This window comes from Gossypium hirsutum, chromosome D09 (assembly GCF_007990345.1).
Source record: "Gossypium hirsutum isolate 1008001.06 chromosome D09, Gossypium_hirsutum_v2.1, whole genome shotgun sequence".
NCBI lineage: Eukaryota > Viridiplantae > Streptophyta > Magnoliopsida > Malvales > Malvaceae > Gossypium > Gossypium hirsutum.
The window spans coordinates 28,306,822-28,329,493 of NC_053445.1; the positions used below are offsets into that span (position 1 = coordinate 28,306,822).

At 31.3% G+C, this 22,672-nt stretch overlaps 1 protein-coding gene across 1 annotated transcript; it reads right to left on the reverse strand.

Annotated features, from left to right (window-relative positions):
• Positions 1–7,232: 7,232 nt before the first annotated feature.
• On the reverse strand, positions 7,233–15,636 carry LOC107892672 (probable E3 ubiquitin-protein ligase LUL4). Its single transcript, XM_041101760.1, has 3 exons — positions 14,986–15,636; positions 8,514–9,024; positions 7,233–7,619 (listed from the first exon to the last, which is right to left on the reverse strand). Exons 1-3 carry the CDS (start codon positions 15,486–15,488, stop codon positions 7,509–7,511), a joined length of 1,125 nt encoding a protein of 374 aa, XP_040957694.1. The 5' UTR covers positions 15,489–15,636; the 3' UTR covers positions 7,233–7,508.
• Between the last annotated feature and the right edge of the window lie 7,036 nt (positions 15,637–22,672).

Consider the following 22,672-nt stretch of genomic DNA (forward strand, 5'->3'; position numbering starts at 1 on the left):
TTTTGCTTCTCCCTCTGTTTTACTCCCTTCTTCATTTTTTTTAATATGGCTTTTTTATGTTTTCCATTTGTTAAAACTAGTCCACAAGCTCACCTCACTTAAAAAAAATTAAATTGTTCAAAAAAAATGTATAGGGACTATCTTTAAGAAATGCAAAACATAAAAAAACAACGTTAAAAGAAATGGAGAATGGAGGAAAACAGAGGGAGAAGGAGAAAAGAACGGAACATAAAGAGAAAAAAAAAAGTTAAAAGAACATAAAAGAAAAAATTAAATTGCTCAAAATAAAAAAAATATGGGGAACGATTTTATAAATTAACCTTTTTTTTATTTTTTTAAATGATGATTTAACGTGCCATGTCATCTTACCGTTACACCGTTAATGACTCAGTAGTTAAAATGTTACAATGCGATAAAGTAAATGGCTAAAACATAACATTTCAAACATAAGTGACTAAAATGTAATTTGAAGTAAACAAAAGCGACTATTTTAACAGTTTACCCTTAAAAATATTGTAAAATATAAAAAAGATTATATTTTTAATATTGAATGGATAATAATTCAGAGGTGGTAACTCATTTTACTTTTTGTTACTATGATTGTAACGTAATTAGTTGTAAACAAAAATAATTAGCTTCTGCTTCACTGATATTTCAAATGATGTAGGGGAAAGACAAAATAAGACGTTTCGATGCTTTGGCTTGTCCAACTCGACATGGGTAATTTTGTCATTACCAAAATGGGGTAAGGTTAAAAAGTAAAAATATTGTCAATTTTAAGGACGGTTATATAATTAAGTGGATAATACTAATTAATATATATATTAAAAAGGTAAAAATTTCAAAAAATAAATATAAAATTGAAGACAGGTTGAGTAAGATGAGTGTTAAGAAAATAATATCCAAATTGGGGAGGGTTAAAGCAAAGCGGGCCGACCCCTTGGATGGGTAGATGGATTATTTAAGGGGGTATTTATGGTGAATTTTGTATACAAATTTTAACATTTTAATATGTGTGTTATTTTTTTTATATTTTGTGCACGTGTTTGAAAAAAAATTATATCCTATTTCAATATTATCAAATTAATTAAGGGTGTACTTGGTATTATATTTTCGACTTTTACCATTCAAAATATTTTTAAAAACTACGTACAATCGAAGTTTAATGGTAATATATTTTAAAACTATAGAAAATTGTTTGTAAAGCTATATTCAAAGGCTATGGTTAATGTTGGAAAAGAGAGAGAGAGAGAATAATTATCCAAGTTTCTAGACTTGGCATGCCTAGAAATAAGACTATGAGTGCTACCTTTGTTTTATATAGTATTTATATAGTACAACATACCAACTAAATTGTTGAAAATAATATTGCTTTTTACTTCTTTTTCACTTTATTTTAAATTAGGAAGATCAATAAACCTCCTTTCCTTGTTAGAAGGTATTACCTAAGAAGGAAGTTCAAAGCCATGAGTACATGCTGGGTTATTATCATGCAAGAATGGGGTTGTTGAGTTGAATCCATTTAATTAAATCCAAATTTCTTAAACAGATTAATTAATAAAAGATTGAAAAAAATCATTTTAAATATTTTTATTTTATTGAAAATTGATATCTTTTAATTTAATCATTTTTATAATAAAATGAGAGAGAGAAAAAGGTAAATGATAACTTTTTGTTAATAAAATATACGGAGGATTGTTTAGTTAATGAGACCTTTCCTTTTATAATAGAAAATAAAATATTTCTATTTTTAGATAAAAATTCGAATTGATTTGACTCGAATTAATGTTATTTTTTATATGAGATTAATTTAAATGAAGTAAAAAAAAAAGTATAGAAATGAAATTACAAAGAAATAGTTTGGTATGAAAACATTGGTCCAAAAATAGGAAAGTAGGGCAACATGGGTATAAATTTTGTGCAGAGAGGGATTGCATTATTCATTTGATGGGGGAAAAATGAGTATTAATGGACAACAGTCTGCCAAGCCTAAGCCTTCCACTTCTTCATAACATTTTCTTTACGTTTTGCTTTCGGCTTTTCCCTCAATATTCCACTACTGCCTTCCAACTCTCATTTTTTATGCCAACCTATAATAACTTTCACTTCAAAATTCCCTTCCTCAACTACAAAAATAACGTCAAACACTTGGATTTAGTGTGAGGGTTTGATTAAATCGAATAAAATTTTTTGAATTAATCAAACTGACGAGTCTTATTTTATCATCCTAACTTGACTTGAAAATATTTAGAATTAAATTGAGCAAAGTCGAATTGAATAAATTTATTCGAGTTAAATTAAAAAAGTTAAACTGGCCATATTGAAATCTTATTGACAATATGACTAAATTTTAAGTTAAAAAACATAAATACCATATATATATTTAAGAAATCTTAAAAACAAAATAAGAAAATAATAATAATTAGAATGATAAACTAAATTTGATAATTTACTTGTTTAAAGCCTCAAATTTTGTCATTTGAATTTTTTTAATTTATAATTTAACATTATTATATAATTTTCAATATTTTTAATAATTTTTTATTTTTTGAATATATAAATTTTTATAAATTTTGGAAAAAGATATTTTATAAATATATTGAATTTCTGAAGAATATTTCAAATTTTTTTTTGTAATTTTTTAGAGTGACCAAGTTGCGCGTTTTCAAAATTGTTAGGCCCAATGAATATTTATATCAATTTGTTATTCAAGTTTTAAAATTCAACTTAACTTGAATTCAAAAATCTGAATCACTTATTCAATTTGATTTTAAAAAAACTAAATAATTAAATTCAATTAACTCGAAATTAAAAAAAAATCGAATCAAATTAAATTTTATTCAACCCCACACTTTTGGAATAAAAAATGTTGCCAAAAAATGCTTTCTTACCCAAATGTGAAGGCTAACATTTATCGTCTTTTTTCGTTTGAAATGAAATTATTAAAATATTTTTATTTATATTAACTATTTAAATGATATTTAAAATTTAAATTTAAATTATTATATTATTATATTAAATTATGTAAATATCATTTATTGTTATAGTAAATTTAAAAATATTCCATATATTATTTTTATAAATAATTTATATTAATTACTTAAAAATTATTTAAAATTTATATTTCATGTATAATTATATTAAATTATTTAAATAACATCTAAGTTAATTTATTTTTTTTAATTTCCAGCATGGACATTTTAACTTTCCATTTTAACAACAATTTTAAACATTTGAAATTATAAGACACCCATTTTCACTATACTTTTTAAAAACACTTTTCAACCACAACAATAATATTATTGTCAAAAAGTACTTTTGAGAAATAAAATATTCATTTTAAACATAGTGTTATAAAGTAACAAATAAGCATTTAAATAATGTTTAAATTAGTTAATATTATGATATTTTAACAAGAATATAGAAAATAATTTATTATAATTTGTTTTTAATATTTTAATATATAAAAAAATAAATTTTAAATACTTTTTAAGCAATTAACTAGAGAAGGGAAAGTACCATATGTTAGAGGGATGAAAACGTAATTAAATTATCAAAGTGCTTTTGGAAGAGAAAAAACTAAAAATTTTAACTTGAAAAAATGTTTTAGAAAAGTCAAAAAAAATAAATTTAAAAAGTGCTCCAAAAATGCTTTTAATATCAAAAGTGCTTCTAAAAAGCATTACTAAACACAACTTAAAACTTGTAACCACAATCACCATAACAATGTTGGCAAAAAAAATATTTATTTAATTTTTATAGTATTTAATTTTTATAGAATATTGTGTTATATGTTATTTTCATTTCATTTTGTTTTATTTGTCTTTATCTTTAAAACTTGTATCGGAAGTACTCAATAGCCTTTTGACTTAGTAACAAGAAAATTAAATTATAAAGCATGAGAGTTTAGGTTTGATCCCAAACAACCCGTCTCCTACCCTCAATTATTAAAAAAAATCGTATTGGAAGTAAAACAAGTGATGCATACAATAAATGACAGAAGGAAAATATTTGGTACACTATCAGTAAAGTTTTTAAACTCCACAAATAGGACCAAGGGGTTGATAAATATCCTATAAGGATATAGTAAAATACTAAAAAAATATTTAAAATAAAAAAGAGATATACAACTGCCCACTTATCAAATACTCACCCTAATAAAAATATACGAACGCCAATATTATCTTTTAGAGTGTGTGTAAAAACATTTAATTTCATGGCTTTCAAGTTAACCTAACAGTAACGGTACCAATTGAACTAATATATATAATTAAAGTTTATTATTATATGATGCACAAAAGTTAGAAATTCTAAGGTAGCATGGTATGGAGAATATAAGGTACACGAAAACTAGGCCTATATGCAATGATGGAAATGATAAATCACGTTTCTTTGTAGCCCCTTTTTTTTAATTTTAATTTTTAATGTTTGAAGTTTGAAGTTTGAACCCTTCTTTTTTACGCAAATTATTGATTTTTTTCCCCTCAAAAGCCTAAAACCCTCTCTTGCTTTGATGGTTTTTCTAGTTTCCTTCTCTTCCATTTGAAGTTTGAACATGGCAGATTTCACTTTTTATATGCAAAAAGGGGCATTGAATTGTGACCAAACAAAAAACACAAGAAAAATGGGTTTCTCTCTCTCCCTTAATTAAAACACAATCTTGCTCAACTATTGAACTCAACTTTACCCTGATTTTGCTGCGTCTTTTCATACGATTCTTTGGCATTCCATGGTGAAAAAGGAGGGGGAATAAAAGAAATCTGTTAACAAACACAATAATTTTGTCTGCCAAACCTTATTTATATAATAATTATTCATTTTATATATTTCAACAATTTAATCTAATATCTTCAATTATCATATTCTTAGAGGCCCTTGTTCTAAGAGTCAGATTACGTTTTGTCTCATCTACAAAAAAAAAGTGCAAATTAGTCCCTGTAACATTAAATCAAAGAACAAACTAGCCTTTCTATTAAAAATTTCATCCATTTCTTTTGTTAAATTGATTCATGTATATCAGAATGAGGCACATGTGGTGTCAGCTATGTCAACTTTTAACAATAGAAATGAATAAAACTTTTAATAGAAAGGATTAGTTTACTCTTTGATCTAATGTACAGGGACTAATTTGCCCATTTTTTAAAAAGGGATAAAATGTAATATAATTTTTAATACAGGGACCTCCATGATGCTTTTACCTATTCTACCATCACCTTGATCATTTTCATTTCTTTTGAACCTAAATTTAGATCCACTGTTAATTTTAATCTCAATCACTACAATATCTAATGTCATAATTATAATAACTAGTTTTACTACCTTTGTTGTTTTTAATTTTGTCGAATCAATGGGATCGTTACATTATCTGCATTCTTTATTTCTTTCTCTAAGCATAAAATTTTGAACCATCAAATATGATATGATTCTTTCCTACTACAAAGGAGATTTCAAGCTGAGGATAGGGAAAAAGTTACACATGCTGAGATTCAAATCTCAAAGTTGATAAATATATCTTGGCTTCATGAATCAATTGAATTAAACTCTAAATTCAGTTGAATTTAACTCTGTTGGGTTGAGTTGGAAGGATTTAGTGTCCATTGAGTAAAGTGTCGAGGGAGAGTGAAGTTTGTCCTTAGCTAAGAAGTCCAACTTAGCTCAACTTGGTTGTCCAAATAAAAAGAAATAAAGTTTGACCAAAGGAAAAAAAGAAAAAGGAAAACAAAATGGAAAGAGAGTAAAAGAAGGAAAGATGATGACATAAGAGAAATGGTGAGTGGTTGAAAAGGGGAAAGGAGAGGGGGGAAAGGGTTAGGTGATAGCCAATTGGACATTTTGCTATTTATAAAAAAACAAAGGCAGAGGACATCACATGAAGACCACATGGTTGGATCAGATAGCCGATGCTTTCTTAATCATTCATTCACTCCAGTTTTTATTTTTATTCTCTGCAAATATTATTATTAATAATAGGAGATGTTTTCGTATAATTAAAACTTATTTGCTTTATTTTTCATAAAAATTTTTATTTACCAAGCTGTAAAAATGTGAGTTTGGGGCTAATTCTGACTTTTTAAGGTCATTGTTTTCAGCAAAAGAATTCTGTCATTTACAATTACATCACTAAGCTATTAGGACAAGAATGTAACTGTAATGCGAACAGGGGGGAGGGCACAAAAGTAAATCCAGAAGGGCACAATAAATACAAGAGAAGAGAGAGAGCTTCACTTGACTTAAATGCTCTTGCCTGCCTTCACGCTTTTTTTTTCTTAGTTTTTACACACAACGTTTATACGCCGAATGTCAAATATTTTGGTTCTTTATTTTGCAAATTTTATTAAAGTATTGAAAAAGCTTTTAACAAAGAAAATCATATAAGATTGATATTTACAGATTAAACGAAAATTTCTTCCTCTTTTTTTTTTTGAATAGATTATTTTTTGGCTTTCAAAGAGTCTAAGCCCAATAAGTGGGTACTAGGAAAATTTGATCTTTTTAATCCAATTAATAGCATTTATAAAGTTTCTGGGATCATTACAATTTTGAAAAAAAGCAAGGCTCATACACTAATTTTTAATACCAATGTACAACAACTTTGCCGTAATTATATCAGCCTGAATCTCCCAACCTTTTCCTTTTTCTCTTTTTCATTTTTTGTCCCCTAAGATTTAACTTGTAATGGCAGCTATTCCCAGATTTTTCATTCCAGAAGTCAAAAGATATTCCCAGATTTTCCTTCCACAAGTTAAAAAGCTCAACTGGCCTTTGAATGTTCATCCCATCTTTACTAACCTTTTTGAAAAAGCAGTAAAACATTGATAATAGGGTCAGGCTACATGTCCAGACCAATAGGCCCAACTCCCTCGAACTAGATTATATATTAATATGAAAATAGTATCTTATTATATTTTGGAATAGTGTGTGTAATTTCGGGTCGGCCCGAGATCACCCCAAATGAATCTGGACAGAATTTCTTAAAAGTTTCAGACTACAGCTCGGCCAAACCTACGGACACATGCACTTTGAAACAAAGAGGGCTGCAAATTATATACAAAACGTTACTAAAAAAAGTGAAAAAAGAAGGAATAAAGCTAAGAGTTTGAACACTTTACATGGTTCTCACATATACTTTCAAAAGCTTCATCAAGCAGCAAACTTGGAAAAAACCCTATGTTTATTCACCTCATTAATATACATTGCTTCCAAAAGGGGAAAGCCAAAAAGAAAAAACAGAGTTAACTTCCAACATATGCAAGCTTTACATATATATAATATCTAGAAAGTGTAAGTTCAGAAATTGTTCACGAGAAATTCGGGATTTAACTCAATTGGTTTATACAACCACTCTTAAAAAGTGACATCTAATAAACCCGTACGAGCACATAAGAAAGACTGTGAAGAATGGGAAGACAAAAAATATACAAAATAATTGTAAAACAAGTGAATCAGAGAAAGATCACAAAGAAGAATTTGTCATACCGTACAATCAAACTTCAAAGGAAGAAAACTTTTCAATGAGTGCTGTTTATCTTGATTTCTATAAGCTCTTCGATAGGTTGTCGGCATATGGGACATTTATTCGACTGAAGCCTCAATGTTTTAGCACATTCACTGCACATACACTGGAACCAAAAAAAAATTCTCGCAAGAATGATTTACTAGTTTGAAAAGTTATAATTTGAGAAAATAGACAAACAAATACATCCTAGCTTCTAATCAAAGATTTCGAAGTTTGCTAGTATATTAATCAAGCCTTTTCACCATTACTAAATTGTTAAAAAAGGCAATTCAGCAACAATTTCAGACAATCTCAAATCTAAAAATTCTTCTATATTACCTGGACTCGAGGGCGATTACATGTTCAATTTATAAAAAATAAAAATAAAAAATTAAACGTATTTGGAGAGTCTTTGCAAGATTATAACCCCATGGTAAATTTTAGTTCTGATATTTTCCATGGTAAGCAATAAAGAAGCTCCAAATTCCAGACAAAATCAAAGTAAATTATTCCATCATCAATCATGACACTCTTTCTCATAAGTCATAGCTATAATGCATGAGCACCAACCATAAAAGATGATCCTCTTAGAGGGTATGATGGTAAAGTGAATGCCATATGGAACCCACATAATGGCAGAACGATAATATGTAACTTTTTAAGTAAATGATGTGTCTGATCCTACACAACATCCAAGAGTGGCAAACACTAATGCTTGAGCTTGTTTCCATGTTATTTTAATCTATGTTACTCAGATTGAGATGTGAATGTTAGACATGGATGTGCCAGACACAGATATGTTTAAATTTTTTCAAGATTTCCATGTGTTTGGAGGATTTATGAAGGATTATATCCTTGTACCAATGTCCCAATAAGCATTGGTATTTCAAGAAAAAAGAAGAGTCCGGCAACATAGATTTTAATCACACTATTCCAAGAGTTCATAAGTGCCAATTTCAAACTATTATATCAGGCTGATTAGCATGCATTATATTCAAGGAATATGGAGAATTCTTACCATGTGGCGGCAAGGTAGGACCGCAGTATCCTTGGGTTCGGTCATGCAGATAACACACTCTTTCCCCAGGTCACTATCATCAAAGCCTTCTGCTGCTGCTGAGCTTCCTATTCCATAAATCTCGCGTAGTTCATAGCGGACTCCATCAACCCATAATATCTGCCGTATCACTTTTGCTTGGAAAGAGTTACCGTTCTTCTCTAAAATGGCTTGAGTAATTTGCATGTGGGCTGATGTACTTTGTGTGGGATCATCAACATGTTCATCAGATGAATGCGGCAGCATACATGTTTCAGCAGAAATTACAAGAGGGAAAACATCCTCCCCTGGTGATGGTTTCGAGAGATCATCCAATTCAAAGAAACCTAAGTCAATTCCTGTCCCAGGAGGCTGCTGGAATCTCTGGCCAAGTCCCTTCTGAAATGGGACTCTCACAGGCTCGAAGGCTTCAGGAAATACGGGAACAAATCTACAGTTCAACTCTTCCTTGGCAAAGTAGAAAATGGTGATACTGTAAATCAGAAAACAACATGATTAGATAAAAGCATTGAATGGAGTTCGCATACCTTATCAGACAAGTACCAAACATTAATTATGTAGTTACCTGGAAAGCTTTACATCTATTCACCCTAGAATTATGTCAAGCATATAATTGAGCCAACAACTTAGTTGCTTTTGACAAAACAAAGAATCTTTACTGTGAATCTTAATTCAGCTTCTGTGATATTTGAGAGCAAAATTGGCTTTAAAAAGGCCAAAAAATTCATTTTTCCACAAAGAACTGTATCACTAGTCCATACAAAACCAATACCTTTGATATCATATTACTTGCTTGGCAAGGCAGTGAATTATTGTAACCTGTTCTCTTTTCTTCATATGCAGATAACTAAGGAAAAGTGTAAGTGAAGGTCTGAACTTAATAAAAAAAATGAACAAACCAATCCAAATAAAGAATTGAATTATTTCCTTTGAATCAGGATATCACAGTCTACAGCTTAACAAAATTCTATTATAATCCAATTTTAAGAAATTTCCTTCCATAGAACTTTGAGAACCCTTAACCTTAAAAGTCTCTATAACAGAAGGCTTTTTGGTATCAACTATATATTCACATAAAACAATTGCTTCAAAAGCAAGAAAAAAATCCGTAAGAGAAACCCAGATGATATTTATCTCAACCCCAATCAAAACAGTGGTTGCAAAATCAATATGCCACTGAATCCCTCAAACAAAGAATCAGACATGCCTGAAAACAGAAGAAGGGAGAACTCTTTACAAGTCCAAGGAAATTAATTGCAGCTTACAAAGCCATGAAAGAAACTTCCAAGAAGCAAATTTTCAACATCTAGTTCTTTATCTAGGTATAGTAAAAACTTTAAAGATGAAGAGCAGATTTTAAAAAGGAAAGACTTTATGGGGGAAAAATGATGGGAAAAAAACTATAAGCAAAAATTAACATTAAAACAACCTCCCATTCTTTTGAATTCTAGGATGTAAAGTTCCAATACACGTGCTACCATCCTATCCCTACCTCTTCTCATGAACAATGTTGAGCAAATGATGCAGTTTATTCAAAAGGTTCCATGAACAAATAGCTGGTTCTATGGTAGTAAAGGAACTAAGAGATTGTGAAAAGAAGTCAAGGCATTTATCCTAAGTGTGCCAACATTTGTGAAAGTCATTTCAAACTTGCAAGCAATAGCAGACCATAAAGGGGCAGTTCTTTAATAGAACATATGACTAAGCCAATGGAGGTTACCTAATGTCATTCAGCTTGCATGGCGCAATCTATGCAAGTTCAGAAGTTTAAAACATCAAGTCATTGACTTCACAAGCAACAGCATAATAGCATTATGATCCACTGTTCAGCTAGCAAAAGCTTAACCAATAATACATTCCAGGAAACCAGAACTTAAAATGCTGGGTTATCCTAAATTTCTGTGAAGCATAAAATGTAAAAGGTGATAGAAAAGGTAAGTGCCAATACCAGCAAGACATGATCTAATACCGTAAGGCTACATCGTAATGGACAAGAAGATACATCACAGCCATAGTCCTGGAAACTGGACTAGCCACATGTGCTTGCTGAACTAGAGAGCTCTCTCTGTTAATCATCGCCCTTCACTGTTAAGTTCCCCAGGTTCAATTCCAAAACATATTTATAAAGATTTTGCAGCAGATTTCAGATTCTGATAGTGACATTGGACTTCTGATTTTGGAGATCTTAAACGGTTTAAGATCCTTGCAATCTTTATCCAAATGATTGAAGGGTCTCATCTTGAGTCAGTTCTTATAATTGTTAGGTTCTAGTATAGTGGATTCTATTTTGCATCTCTCATTCATTCATTTATTATGGTTCTGAAGTAATGGCAGGGATTGTTTTCTCTCCTATACAGGTTTATATGGCACCGGGCTTGGTATAGTTGTTGAGAGAAAAAATGGCCAAAACAACCATGACTGGAGCAAGCATCCCACCTCAACAATTGCTTGCATAAGAACGCATCTCTGCAAATCACTGTTCACCAACTCAACAGGAAAAAACTATCTTCAATGGTCACTTTCCATTCAAATGGTGATCCAAAGAAGAGGCTGAAGGTGCTATCCTGATGGTACAACCATGAAACCATATAAATATGATCTTACAGGCTAGGTGTGGCTTGTGAATTCAGTGGATGATTATACTGGAAGAAATATTACTACCATACAACAACAGAAAACCTTTGGAAGGAGGCTGTCAAATGAGCATACTCAGATCAGGAAAATTCTGCAAGATTTCTACCCTTCTCCCACGCATCAATGAGTGAGAGCACTTGAGCATCCATCTGGTCACTGTTCTTTAATGCCAAATCTTCCAGAAGCTATGCTCTGTTCCTTCAACTCCAATGGTGTTATCCGCCTGTCATTTTGATTCCCTTTGATATTTCTTCTTAAATTTCTATCTTCGCCGTGGCTTGAAATTTCAGATTTTATTAAACCCTTCTTCTCCACATCTGGTAATCCTTGAAATGTTCAAAATAATCTGCTTATTGCTCATATCGCTCAGCCTCAAAGGGATGGATTACTCCCATAACCAAATGCACAAGTACAAGGGAATAAATCAATCACATCAATCATTGAAATATGCTGAATATTGGCAACATCAAGTATCAAAACGGCAATCATTCAACAAGCTATGGTGGATGAGATGAATGCTATTTCTGATAATCATGGGATTTTGTTCCTGTACCACTTGGTAAACTTGTAGTTGGCTATCAGTGGGTTTTTACTGTGAAAGTTTGACTTGATAGCAAGATCACTCGTTTTAAGGCACGTCTAGTTGCTCAAAGAGTTTACAAAGGTTCCTAGTCTTAATTATGAAGAAACTTTCTCTCCAACCGCCAAGATTACCTTAGTTCAACTCTTGATCTCCCTTGCTGCAATGAATCAATAGACTATTCATCAGCTGGAAATTAAAATTGTTTTTCTTCATGGTGATTTATTTGAAGAAATTTATATGGAGCAACCATCAGGCTTCATTGCTCAAGGAGAGCCTAGAGTATGTCGACTGTGAAAATCTCTTTATGGTTTAAAGCAATTCCCAAGAGCTTGGTTTGGATAGTTCAGTGTTGTTATCCAGCTATTCGGGGTGAAAAGGAGTGAAGCAGATCACTCAGTCTTCTATCGTCATAACACTCATGAAAAATGTATCTATTTGATTGTTTATATGGATGATATTGCCATCACAAGTGATAATCATGAAGGGAAACCACAACGTAAGTAACATCTTTTTGGTCACTTTCAAACTAAAGACTTGGGGAAGTTGAAATACTTTTTTGGGCATTAACGTAGCACAACCAAACACAGGCATTATTATTTCCCAGGGAAGGTATGCATTGGATATACCGGAAGAAATAGGGATGCTGGATTTTAAACTTATTGAGAACCGATGGATCCTAATGTTAAATTTGTTCCAGGTCAGGATGAGCCACTAAAGGATCCTAGTCAATATCGAAGGTTGATTGGGAAATTGAACTATCTTATCATCACAATTCTTTTCCAGTAAGTGTGGTAAGTCAATTTCTGCAAGCTCCATGTGATAGCCATTGGAATGCAATGATGAGCATCCTCTGATACATCAAACATGCTCCTAGACAAGGTTTGTTATACAAAGATAAAGGAAATACACAAGTCATTGGGTATTTAGATGCTAACTGGGCAGAATGTGTCTTCATTGGAAGGAATCTAATATCATGAAAAAGTAAAAAGCAAGATGTTGTGGCAAGGTCGTGTGCAGACGTAGAGTATCAAGTAATGACCTTAGTCACTTGTGAACTTATCTAGTTGAAACAACTTCTTCAGGAATTACGATGTGAAACTAACATCCCAATGAAGTTGGTATGTGATAATCAAGCTGCTCTACATATTGCTACAAATCCGGTGTCTCATGAAAGGACAAAACGCATAGAGATAAATTGTCACTTTGTCAAACAAAAGATCGAGCCAAACTGTATTGCCACGAGTTTTGTCAATAATCAACTAGCAGATATTCTCACTAAAGCTCTTAGGAAACCTCAAATTGAGTATATAAGCAACAAGCTAGGAGCCAAGCTAGGAGCATATTATCTATATGCTCCAGCTTGAGGGGGAGTGTTTGAATATACTTGCTGTAATTTAGGGATTTAAATCTTTATCTTTCTTATTTTGTTTACTCTTAGATAGTATAAATACCCTCTAAGCATGAGAGATAACTAAGCTGATTTTTCCAGATTATTTCTCTCCTATTTCTCCTTTCCTTTCTCCCTTTTCTTCTTTCTTTTTTCTCACAGCAGCAGCACCTCCCACGGCAACAGCTTCTCTCCCTCTTCTTTCTTTTCTTCTCAATTTTGCATACTATTTGTATGGTCTATTTTCCAAAAGAACAAATTTCTGATATACTTACAAAAGTAGTTGCTAACATTCAAGAAGCTAGTGTTACATGTCAATTAATTATTATTAGATTAATTTATTATTCTATTAGGCGATTTTATTTATGAGTATTTTATATCTTTTAAGAGATCTTTTTTAATTAAAAGTATTTTAGAGAGACATTAGGAGTCTTTCTTTATTTAGAGTCTTTATTTTGGTCTCCTTAGCTTATAAGTCATTTATTCAAATAAGTAGACTTATGTAACCTCTATTTAAGAGGCCAATTGGTAGCAACAAAATTCAAGTCAGATTAAACCAATTTTTACGAGATTTAAGATTCTCTCTAACAAGTCAAGTCTTAAGGTTTGGAATTCCCTTCAACGAGTTTCACTTGTTCAACATAGGTCATTCGGAAGGAGGAGGTAAAAATCAGGGAAAGAGCCCTGACAAGACAGAAGATTGCCTGTGAATCATTCAGTTACAAGATCCATCAGTCGGGACCATAACATAGTGGACAAGAGGGGAATGTTCAATTCTTTTTCCTGACTTGGGGGGAAATGTCACATAACTTAGATTTGGATAATCTTATTAGAATTTAGATGCATAAGATCTTATCTGGGTTAAGATCGTTGCAATCTTATCTGGATGATTATCTAATTTCTTTTTATCAAGCAATTTTGTTTACATGCAGGTTCTTAAGAGGTTTAAGGGTCCTATCTGAACCACCTTTTTAAAAGTTGAAAGCAGATTTGTCAGGTTGTTCACAGAGTTTATTTAAAGGGCTGTAATTCATACATTTGATTAATGTTATGAAATAAAGGCAGTGCTTGTTTTTCTATCCCATAAAGGATTAGACATTTCAATCGCCAACCCTAAGGATGAAGGGAACTTTGCAAGGACTTTCAAGAGTCAGCCTATCAATTACAGTCCACATTCACTAATATTCACTAATATAGCTTTCATAGTTCCTAATGCATATATGATAAGGATACTCACAGTTTGATTACTTAAAGATAGAAAAGCAATAACCAAATGCACAATCCCGAACTCAAATAAGAAAGCTCATCTGCTCATAAAAATGTGAATTGTATCATGCCTCAACTAGATTGCTAATCCTAGCAGCAAAAATGCTTCTAAATAGTATAAGGACTAGCTGCTGCTGCATTAAGATTTTTAATCCTTCAGATTTGGTAGGTTCACGGCATCACTATCAAACGCAATGAAGTTACAAGCACTATTTTGGAATCCATATAACATCCAAACCCTATTACATTATCTAATTCTCTATCTTTCTTTAATCATTTAATGACCAAAGAACAGTTTTTTATAATTTTAATTTGGTTTTTCATATCAAACCAGCTACACTAACATCGGGTTTGATTAGGATTACATTTTGTTTTCTCCATTGGTTATGTACTCATGCTTTCAAATAAATATTTCAACTATAATTTATTTGATTTTTTTTCATCCAAAAATAAAGTAATAAACCTTAAGCTAAACCCATCTTTACTTTTTCCTCTAAAAAGAAGAACTTGAACCAGACCCAAAATTAAGCAAAAAAAGTAAATAATTTTTTGAAAAAATTTACCTGCCATCAAACAAAGCATCAAAAACGAAAGAAACCAAGTGATGATCGGGATTCTGCTCGTCTACTTCCAGCTTCAACGTATCCTTGTGCACGTTCACATCATTCCTCACTTTCTTGGCATTATAATGCTCCACATAATGAGGCGGCGGCTGAGGCGGCGGCGCCGCCACGGCATGAGCACGAATCGGGGGCCAGGCACTAGCCTGGTTGGCGAAATATGGAGGATATTGAATAGGGTAACGACCCATGACAGGGTTTGAGTAACAGCAGGGGTTGTAGGGTGGGGAACAGTAGTAATTGTTGGGAATTGGAGGCGGTGGGGGTGGAGGATGCGCAGGATAAGGGTGGCTAGTAGAAGGCTGGGATGGCGGTGGAGGTGGCGGAGGAGGAAGGGAAGTGGGTTCTTGGGGATAATAGAAAGGTGGAGGAGGTGGAGGGCCATGGAGGTAAGCTTGGTTTCTCCTCCGGTTGCTATTGCTTGTGTTGCTCCATGAGATGCCCATGTTTGGAGAGAAAGAAGTGAAAGGGAAAAAGGGAAAATTTTCCAAGAAAATGGACAGGCGAGGAAGAGAGTTGCTTTTATTTCTTAGTTTGGTGAAACCAATGAAAGTTCCTAACACTCTAATTCATTATTGACTTTTTTGCTTTGAAGGCTGTGTTTAAATTTCTATTTTTCTGTAATAATAAAAATTTTATTACAGTTTTATTAGACTTTGAATAGGTCTAATTTAATTTGGGTGGGATCTAAATAATGATTTTTCTATTTTAATTTAATCCATGGCTTGAATTCAATTTAAATGATAAAATGTATTTTTAAATTAAATTTTAATTGTAAAATATAAAATAATAATAATTAAACTGACTTGAGTTTGAAAAATATTTTAGAACCAACCCTTCACCCATTCACATCCCTAACTTTGAGTTTCAAATTCTATTTTTATATAATTATTGGTCAAATTTAGGGGTGGTAAAATATCTAACTAAATGGTTTCGACTCAATCTCATATGATAGAATCAACTTTTTAGATTAGATTTAAGAGCATGCCTAAATCTCCAATTAATTGGATATATTTGTGTTTAGGAAAAATTTGTCCCGCCCCACTTTGCCCTAAGATAATTATCAAAATATCCTTAATATATAATAGAGTTAAATATAAAATTAGTATCCGAACTTGTCCATCTCTCCTATATTGGTACGGCCTTTTTTGTCCTAGATTAGTAAAATTTTTTTCCATCAACTAGTTTGATATTTTTTTAAACATTGTTAAGTCTAGAACAAGTGAAGTACAAACGATGACACATGTTATTAGTGACATCATGAATTCATCATCATCTAAAAAATAAATTAAAAATTATTAATAAATTTAAAAATATATACAAAAATAATAATTACATATTGCACCATTTCTTTTCTTTCTCGATTTTTTTTCTTTCATTTCCCCTATTTGTCCTCAGCTTATTCTTTTCTCCTTCTTCCTCCCATAACCTACCTTGGATCCCATTGATGTAGTTTCTTGTAAGCAAACAAAATTGTTGCACATTGGGGGTCCCAATTTCAAATTTTAGGGTTTTTTTTCTTGATATTCTAATTGGTTTTGTTGAATATCTATTTCAAGTATTCATTTAATTATTTTATTTGTTTGCATATTTATATGTTATCTTGAATCAATGTATTACTGTGTTATTGATGAATGTTCTTTAATTTTTTTTCAAATGTATTTACAAAATCTTATAAATTCTTAGAAAATGCTCTCCTTTAACATAAAAAAGTCCTCGTGGAAATAAAATCGATAAAAACTCAAGTTGAACACATACAACTCAAATAGAAAACAAATAATAAAAGTGCTTGTAAAACAAATAAATGAAGCAAGAGATGAAAGACAATGCAAGCAAAGGGAAATGGAACAAATTTATGGAGATAATTCAGAAAATCTAAGAAAGATTTTTTTTAATTTATCATTTTTATATATAATTTTTAGATTTTTTAAAAATAAATTATGATATTTAAAATCTTTTATTGATTTTTAATAGATTTTTTAAATTGTGACATCAATGACACATATTGCTGTCTGGTACTATAAAAAGTTCGATTACTAATTTAAGACAAAAAAAAATCTGAAGTACCAATCTAGAAAATTGGACAAATTCAGGTACTAATTTTATATTTAACCCTATATAATACTAATTTTCTTTACCCATGCGTTGTATGTATTAAGAAGAAGTTTACATGAATTGGGTCGGGTTGAATTAAGATCCAGATCTAAAAAAGTTTTAAGCCTAGGCTAGTTTTCGACTTGGCTTAGCTTGTCCAAAATGTCATTTTACTGTTAAAAAAATAATAAAATATTAAAAATATATTTTTAGTTTATATTTTATATATTTTTATAATTAAATTTTAAATTTTGAAAATATTTTTTTATTATTTAAATTGAATTCGAGCCGGCCGAACTAGCCCAAGGTGCAAAATACTTGTCCAAACTTAACCCAAATCAAATCAGGGGAGCTACTCGGCCATGGATAGGTCTAGTATTAATTAAATTATATATAATTATTTCTTAATTTTTTTCATAAATTTCTTAATAATATAGTTATAAATTTAAAACATAATAATATATAAGTTTAATTTTAAAATCATAATAATTGATATTAGATTAAATTTAAATAAACCTAAAGTTTTCATTAAAAAATGTTTTACTTGATTTTCACTGTTATTTTTTTTGAATAATATCACTATAAGTTCTGGTCATATCTGTTCTTTTTAACACAATGTCTAGAACTACCAAAAACCCCTTCACGACTAATAAATAGGAGGATAATGCGCTTCAGCGCACTCAAACTCACGTCTTCCTGCATTGATAATAATGTCCATACCAATCGAGCTAAAGACTCAATCAACATTTTTTTTAAAACCCTTTCCATGCCAATTGAGTCTTAACTCGATTGACATTAATATTGTTGCCAGTGTAGGAGGATATGAGTTCGAGTGCACTAAAGTGTATTATCCTCCTATTTAAAAGTTGAGGATGAGCTATGGGTAGTTCTAAGCATCGTATTTTATTTTTAATTTTGAAGAGCTTTTTATGTAATTTTTGGAATTACAATATTTGTTTTATGATTTTGTCAAATTTTAAATATTTAGAAAATTTAAATAAATTGTTGTGATATATAAAGTAAAATAATATCACATCAGCAATGAAATAATAAGATTTATATTACTCCAAATAAAAAAAAGTGGGAGTCAAAGTAAATAAAGGTGTAAATATCAAAAGCTAAATGTATTATTATACTTATAAATATAAGGGATAAATATCAAGTGTATACATGAACTTAATTTCAATGTGCAGTTTGAAACATAAACTTTGATTTTGTGCAATTATATGCATGGACTTAAATTGTGGTTCATATGTATACATGAAACTTTGATTTTAATTCAATCGTACAAATTTAAAGAAATGAATACATACATTTATGTTCATATTGGATTAGTATAATAGTCTGTGTATGTAATATATCAACATAAAATTATGCTAATTTGATAATATTGTTAGTGATTTTTGAAAATTGAATCATTCAAAATTTCATTTATAAAATCGCACAAAGTCAAAGTTATCAAAGTTCATGTATAATTTTGATATTTATCCCTAAATAAAACACCAAAATTAACATTTAATAGCACAATTTTAACAAATGAATCATTTTACTCTTTCATTTAATGTACAGAAATTAATTTGTTCATTTTTTCAATAAATATAACAAAATGCAATCTAAAATATAGTACAAGAACGACAATGACACTTGGGATTACAAATTTGAATAATTTTCAAAAAAAAAATTGGTGCGTATAAAACAAAACAAAGAGTCTACAAAGGCATAACCTAAAACACTTAGAGGTTGTTCAAACAAAAGTAAAATGTCTCCATTACTACGATTCAATTTTGCAAGAAAATCTGCAACTTTATTATCTTCTTTGGGCATATGTTGGATGCGCCATTGTACTGTCCTTTCCAACAATTGGTGTATATGCCTAGCCAAAGCTAAATTAGTGTTTCTTGATTGTTAACTTGAATAATCTGAAATGCTTTCATGCAATATGTACTAATAAACACTCTATCAAATCCCTACTTCAACAGAAGAGACAAGCCCTCAAAAATACCCTATAGATCAAACTCCAATACTAAACATACTCCCAGAAACTTATTGAATCCTAAGATCCAATTCCCTTTCATGTTACACATAACTCCCTTGCAACAACACAACCCGAGTCTACTTGTACCGCGCCATCCGTGTTTAACTGAATCTAATTACCTGCTAATATCGGGTGGGAATTCGTTGTATTCTTATTGGTCACGTCCACCTTACCCATAAAGACATACTACTTAGCTCAACTATATAAGGCTATAATCACTTCGTCAACACTCTACGAGACTCCTTGAAACACATGTAAATTCTAATTTTTCCAAATATGCCAAGCGATTAACCCAAAAATGCAAGACTAATCCACCTCCCCAAACCAAATCCACAATTGATTCTGTAAATTAGCCACAAGCCATACTCTCAAATCTCCAAAGAAAAACCATTTGCACTGATCTTCAGGAATCAACTGTAACCAAATATCTTTAGTTGCTCTACAATCTCTGATAACATGTAAAACATCCTTAGATTCATGACTACAAAATCCATATGAACTGATGTTCACTATCCCCCCTCACGTGCTCGACATTAGTATTCTTTAAACGCTATTCAAATGAAGAATCTAATTCATTGTAGACTCTGAAGTTTCCACAGAATTTGCCATAATTCATCATTCAAATTCCACGCCATCTTACGAAGTTTCCAGTAAGCATGTTTAAAAGAGAATGTCCTAGTTGTAGATCTAGCCCATATAACTCTATCCTGACCTACAGAAGGGTGCGGATGGGGGATCCCCACAATCCTTTTAACAATATCTTTTGATAACTAGAGACAAGAAAGATCTAAATTCCGACTACAATCTTCTGTAACCATATCCATAAGAAAATAGTCCCTCTCAAGATTAACATGTGAAGGGGTTTTTCTTACCAACGGCCCAACATTTGGAATCCAGACCAACATTTAACACTATAACCATTTCCCATAGACCAAATTAAGTTTTCACGGATTAGAGGTCAGGCCTTTGAAAGGGCTCTCCAAAGAAACAAACATCTTCCCTTCAAAATATCCTTTGGAATCCCGTCTTGAACCTTGTACTTTGGCTTCAGGAAACGTACCCAAAGAGCATTGGAGTTCGTCATCGACTGATACCCAAGCTTAGCCATAAATAAAGAATTTTGATCCTGTAGATGCCTAATTCCCAATCCCCAACAAAATCGGGGTTGACAAATATCCTCTCATCTAACCATTGCCATCTTCCTTTTCCCAGTCGAGGATCCCCATATAAACTATCTAACTATAATTTATATTTCAGCACAAATACTTTTAGGGACTATTATGTACTGCATGAAGTAACTTGGGATCGATAATAAGACAGATTGTGCCAGAGTGAACCTTTCTGCCAAAGATAATTGTTTAACATCCCAACTGTACAGCTTACTCCAAACCCTATCAACAACAAACCTCAAGGTACGCTTAGTAACTTTATCATAAAAAAAGGGTATTCCCAAATACGTACCGAGGTTCTGGACCTTGAGATAACCAAAAATACTGCTGATATGCTCCCCTAACTCCTCACTAACGACTCTGAAAAAGAAAATGTTCGTCTTCCGAGTATTAACTTTGTGACCAAAATAACTACAGAATCTTTCCAATATACCTTTTATGATTCTAGCTTGTTGCATCTTCGCTTGTCTGAATATAATAAGGTCATCTACAAAAAAGAGGTGATAAAGGGCAGGCTCTAGACATAAAAACCTGATAGGCTTCCATTGACCCATGGTAGTGGCAGACTTAAGACCATGTCCTAACCATTCCATGGTCAAAACGAAGAGGTGTGGAGAAAGTGAGCACCCCTGCTGAATGCCTTTAACAAATCAGAACTTTTCAGTTGGGATACATTTCCACATGATCTATAAAGTAGAATTCATAATGACAGACATAATAACATTATTTTCAAAAAAAATCAAGGATACCTGCAGCCTAGAGAGAAGCATAGATAAACTCCTATCTCTTCCGGTTATAAGCTTTCTCTATATCAACTTTAATAGCCATCCAATTTCTGTTCTTTTGTTTGTTTTTCATGGAATGAATAGCTTCCTAAGCTACAAGAATATTATCCATGATGTTCCTTCCATCAATGAATCTAACCTGCTTTTGTGCAATAATCATAGGAAAAGCTACTTTAAAATGATTAGTGATAATTTTCATTCTTAGTTTGTTGAGGACTGAACAAAGGTTGATTGGCTGAAACTGGAAAAAGCTTTAAGGATTATAAACCTTGGGAATAAAAACATTTAAAGTGTTATTCAAATCTGAATCAATAGCTTTCTCGGTAAAAACCAACTTTACCCAATTACAAACCGTGGTCCTAATATGTTCCCATTGATTCTTAAAGAATAAAGCGTGAAACCCATCACTTCCCGGAGCTTTAAGCGAAGCCATATCAAAGAGGACAATTCCCAAGCTTAGAAAACGCATTAGATGTAGGGGTAAGCATTCGATCGAATCGAATCGAAAATTTTCGAGTTAATCGAGTTTTTGAATCTCATTTTATCATCCTAACTTTATTTGAAGTTTTTTCGAATCGAGTCGAGTGAGATGGAATTCGAATTGAATATATTTGTTCGAGTTAAATTTTAAAAAATAATTTTGGGTCCTTGTAACCACTGTCACCCATCGTAATAAAATTTGTCCACCTTAATCAATTTTTTTTATTAACTTTCATCACCTCATAATTTATTTATTAATTTTTTATATATTGGTTAGCTTCTTTTCTTGCTTAGTTGTTTCAATTATCATCAGATTCTTGTCGCTATGTATTTTGGAATTAAAAAATATATTAAATGTAAAAATATATTTTTTTAATAAAAGTTATTTAAAAAATAAAATGTGAAATTGATACCAATATAAAATTTTAACACGAATATTTTATGGCATAATTAATAATTCAATTTTAATATAAATATTCAATATGAATAAACAATTCAATAATATAAATAATATAAATGTGAAATTTAATTTAATAATATAAATAGTAGATATAAATAAAATTATTACTATTTATGTTTAGTGATTTTTTTGGATAATTTTGATTTTTTATTTGAGAGTAAAGGGTGAGAAGTAAAAGTTTAGGGGGAAAATAAAAAGTTTTGGGGAATAAAAGTTTGAGGGAAAGTAAATAGGGGGAGTAAAATTTTGGAGGGAAAATATTAAAAAAAATTGGAGGGGGGAGGGTTTGGGGTAGATGGGAGTTAAGATGGGAAGGGAATAAAAGTTTTAGGAGAAAAGTGGGAGGGAGTAAAAATTTTAGGGGAAAATAAAAGGTTTTAAGGGTTTTTGGGAGTAAAATTTTGAGAAAAAGTAAACGGGAGAGTAAAATTTTGGTGGGAAATGGATTTTGGGAAGATTGGGGGGTTGGGAGGGGAAGGGAGTAAAAGTTTTGGGGGGAAGTGGGAAGGAGTAAAAGTTTTGAGGGAACAGTAAAAAGGTTTGGGAGTTTGGGGTAAAAATGTAAAATATTATAGTTTGATATTCGAATTATTCGAGTTATTCGAAT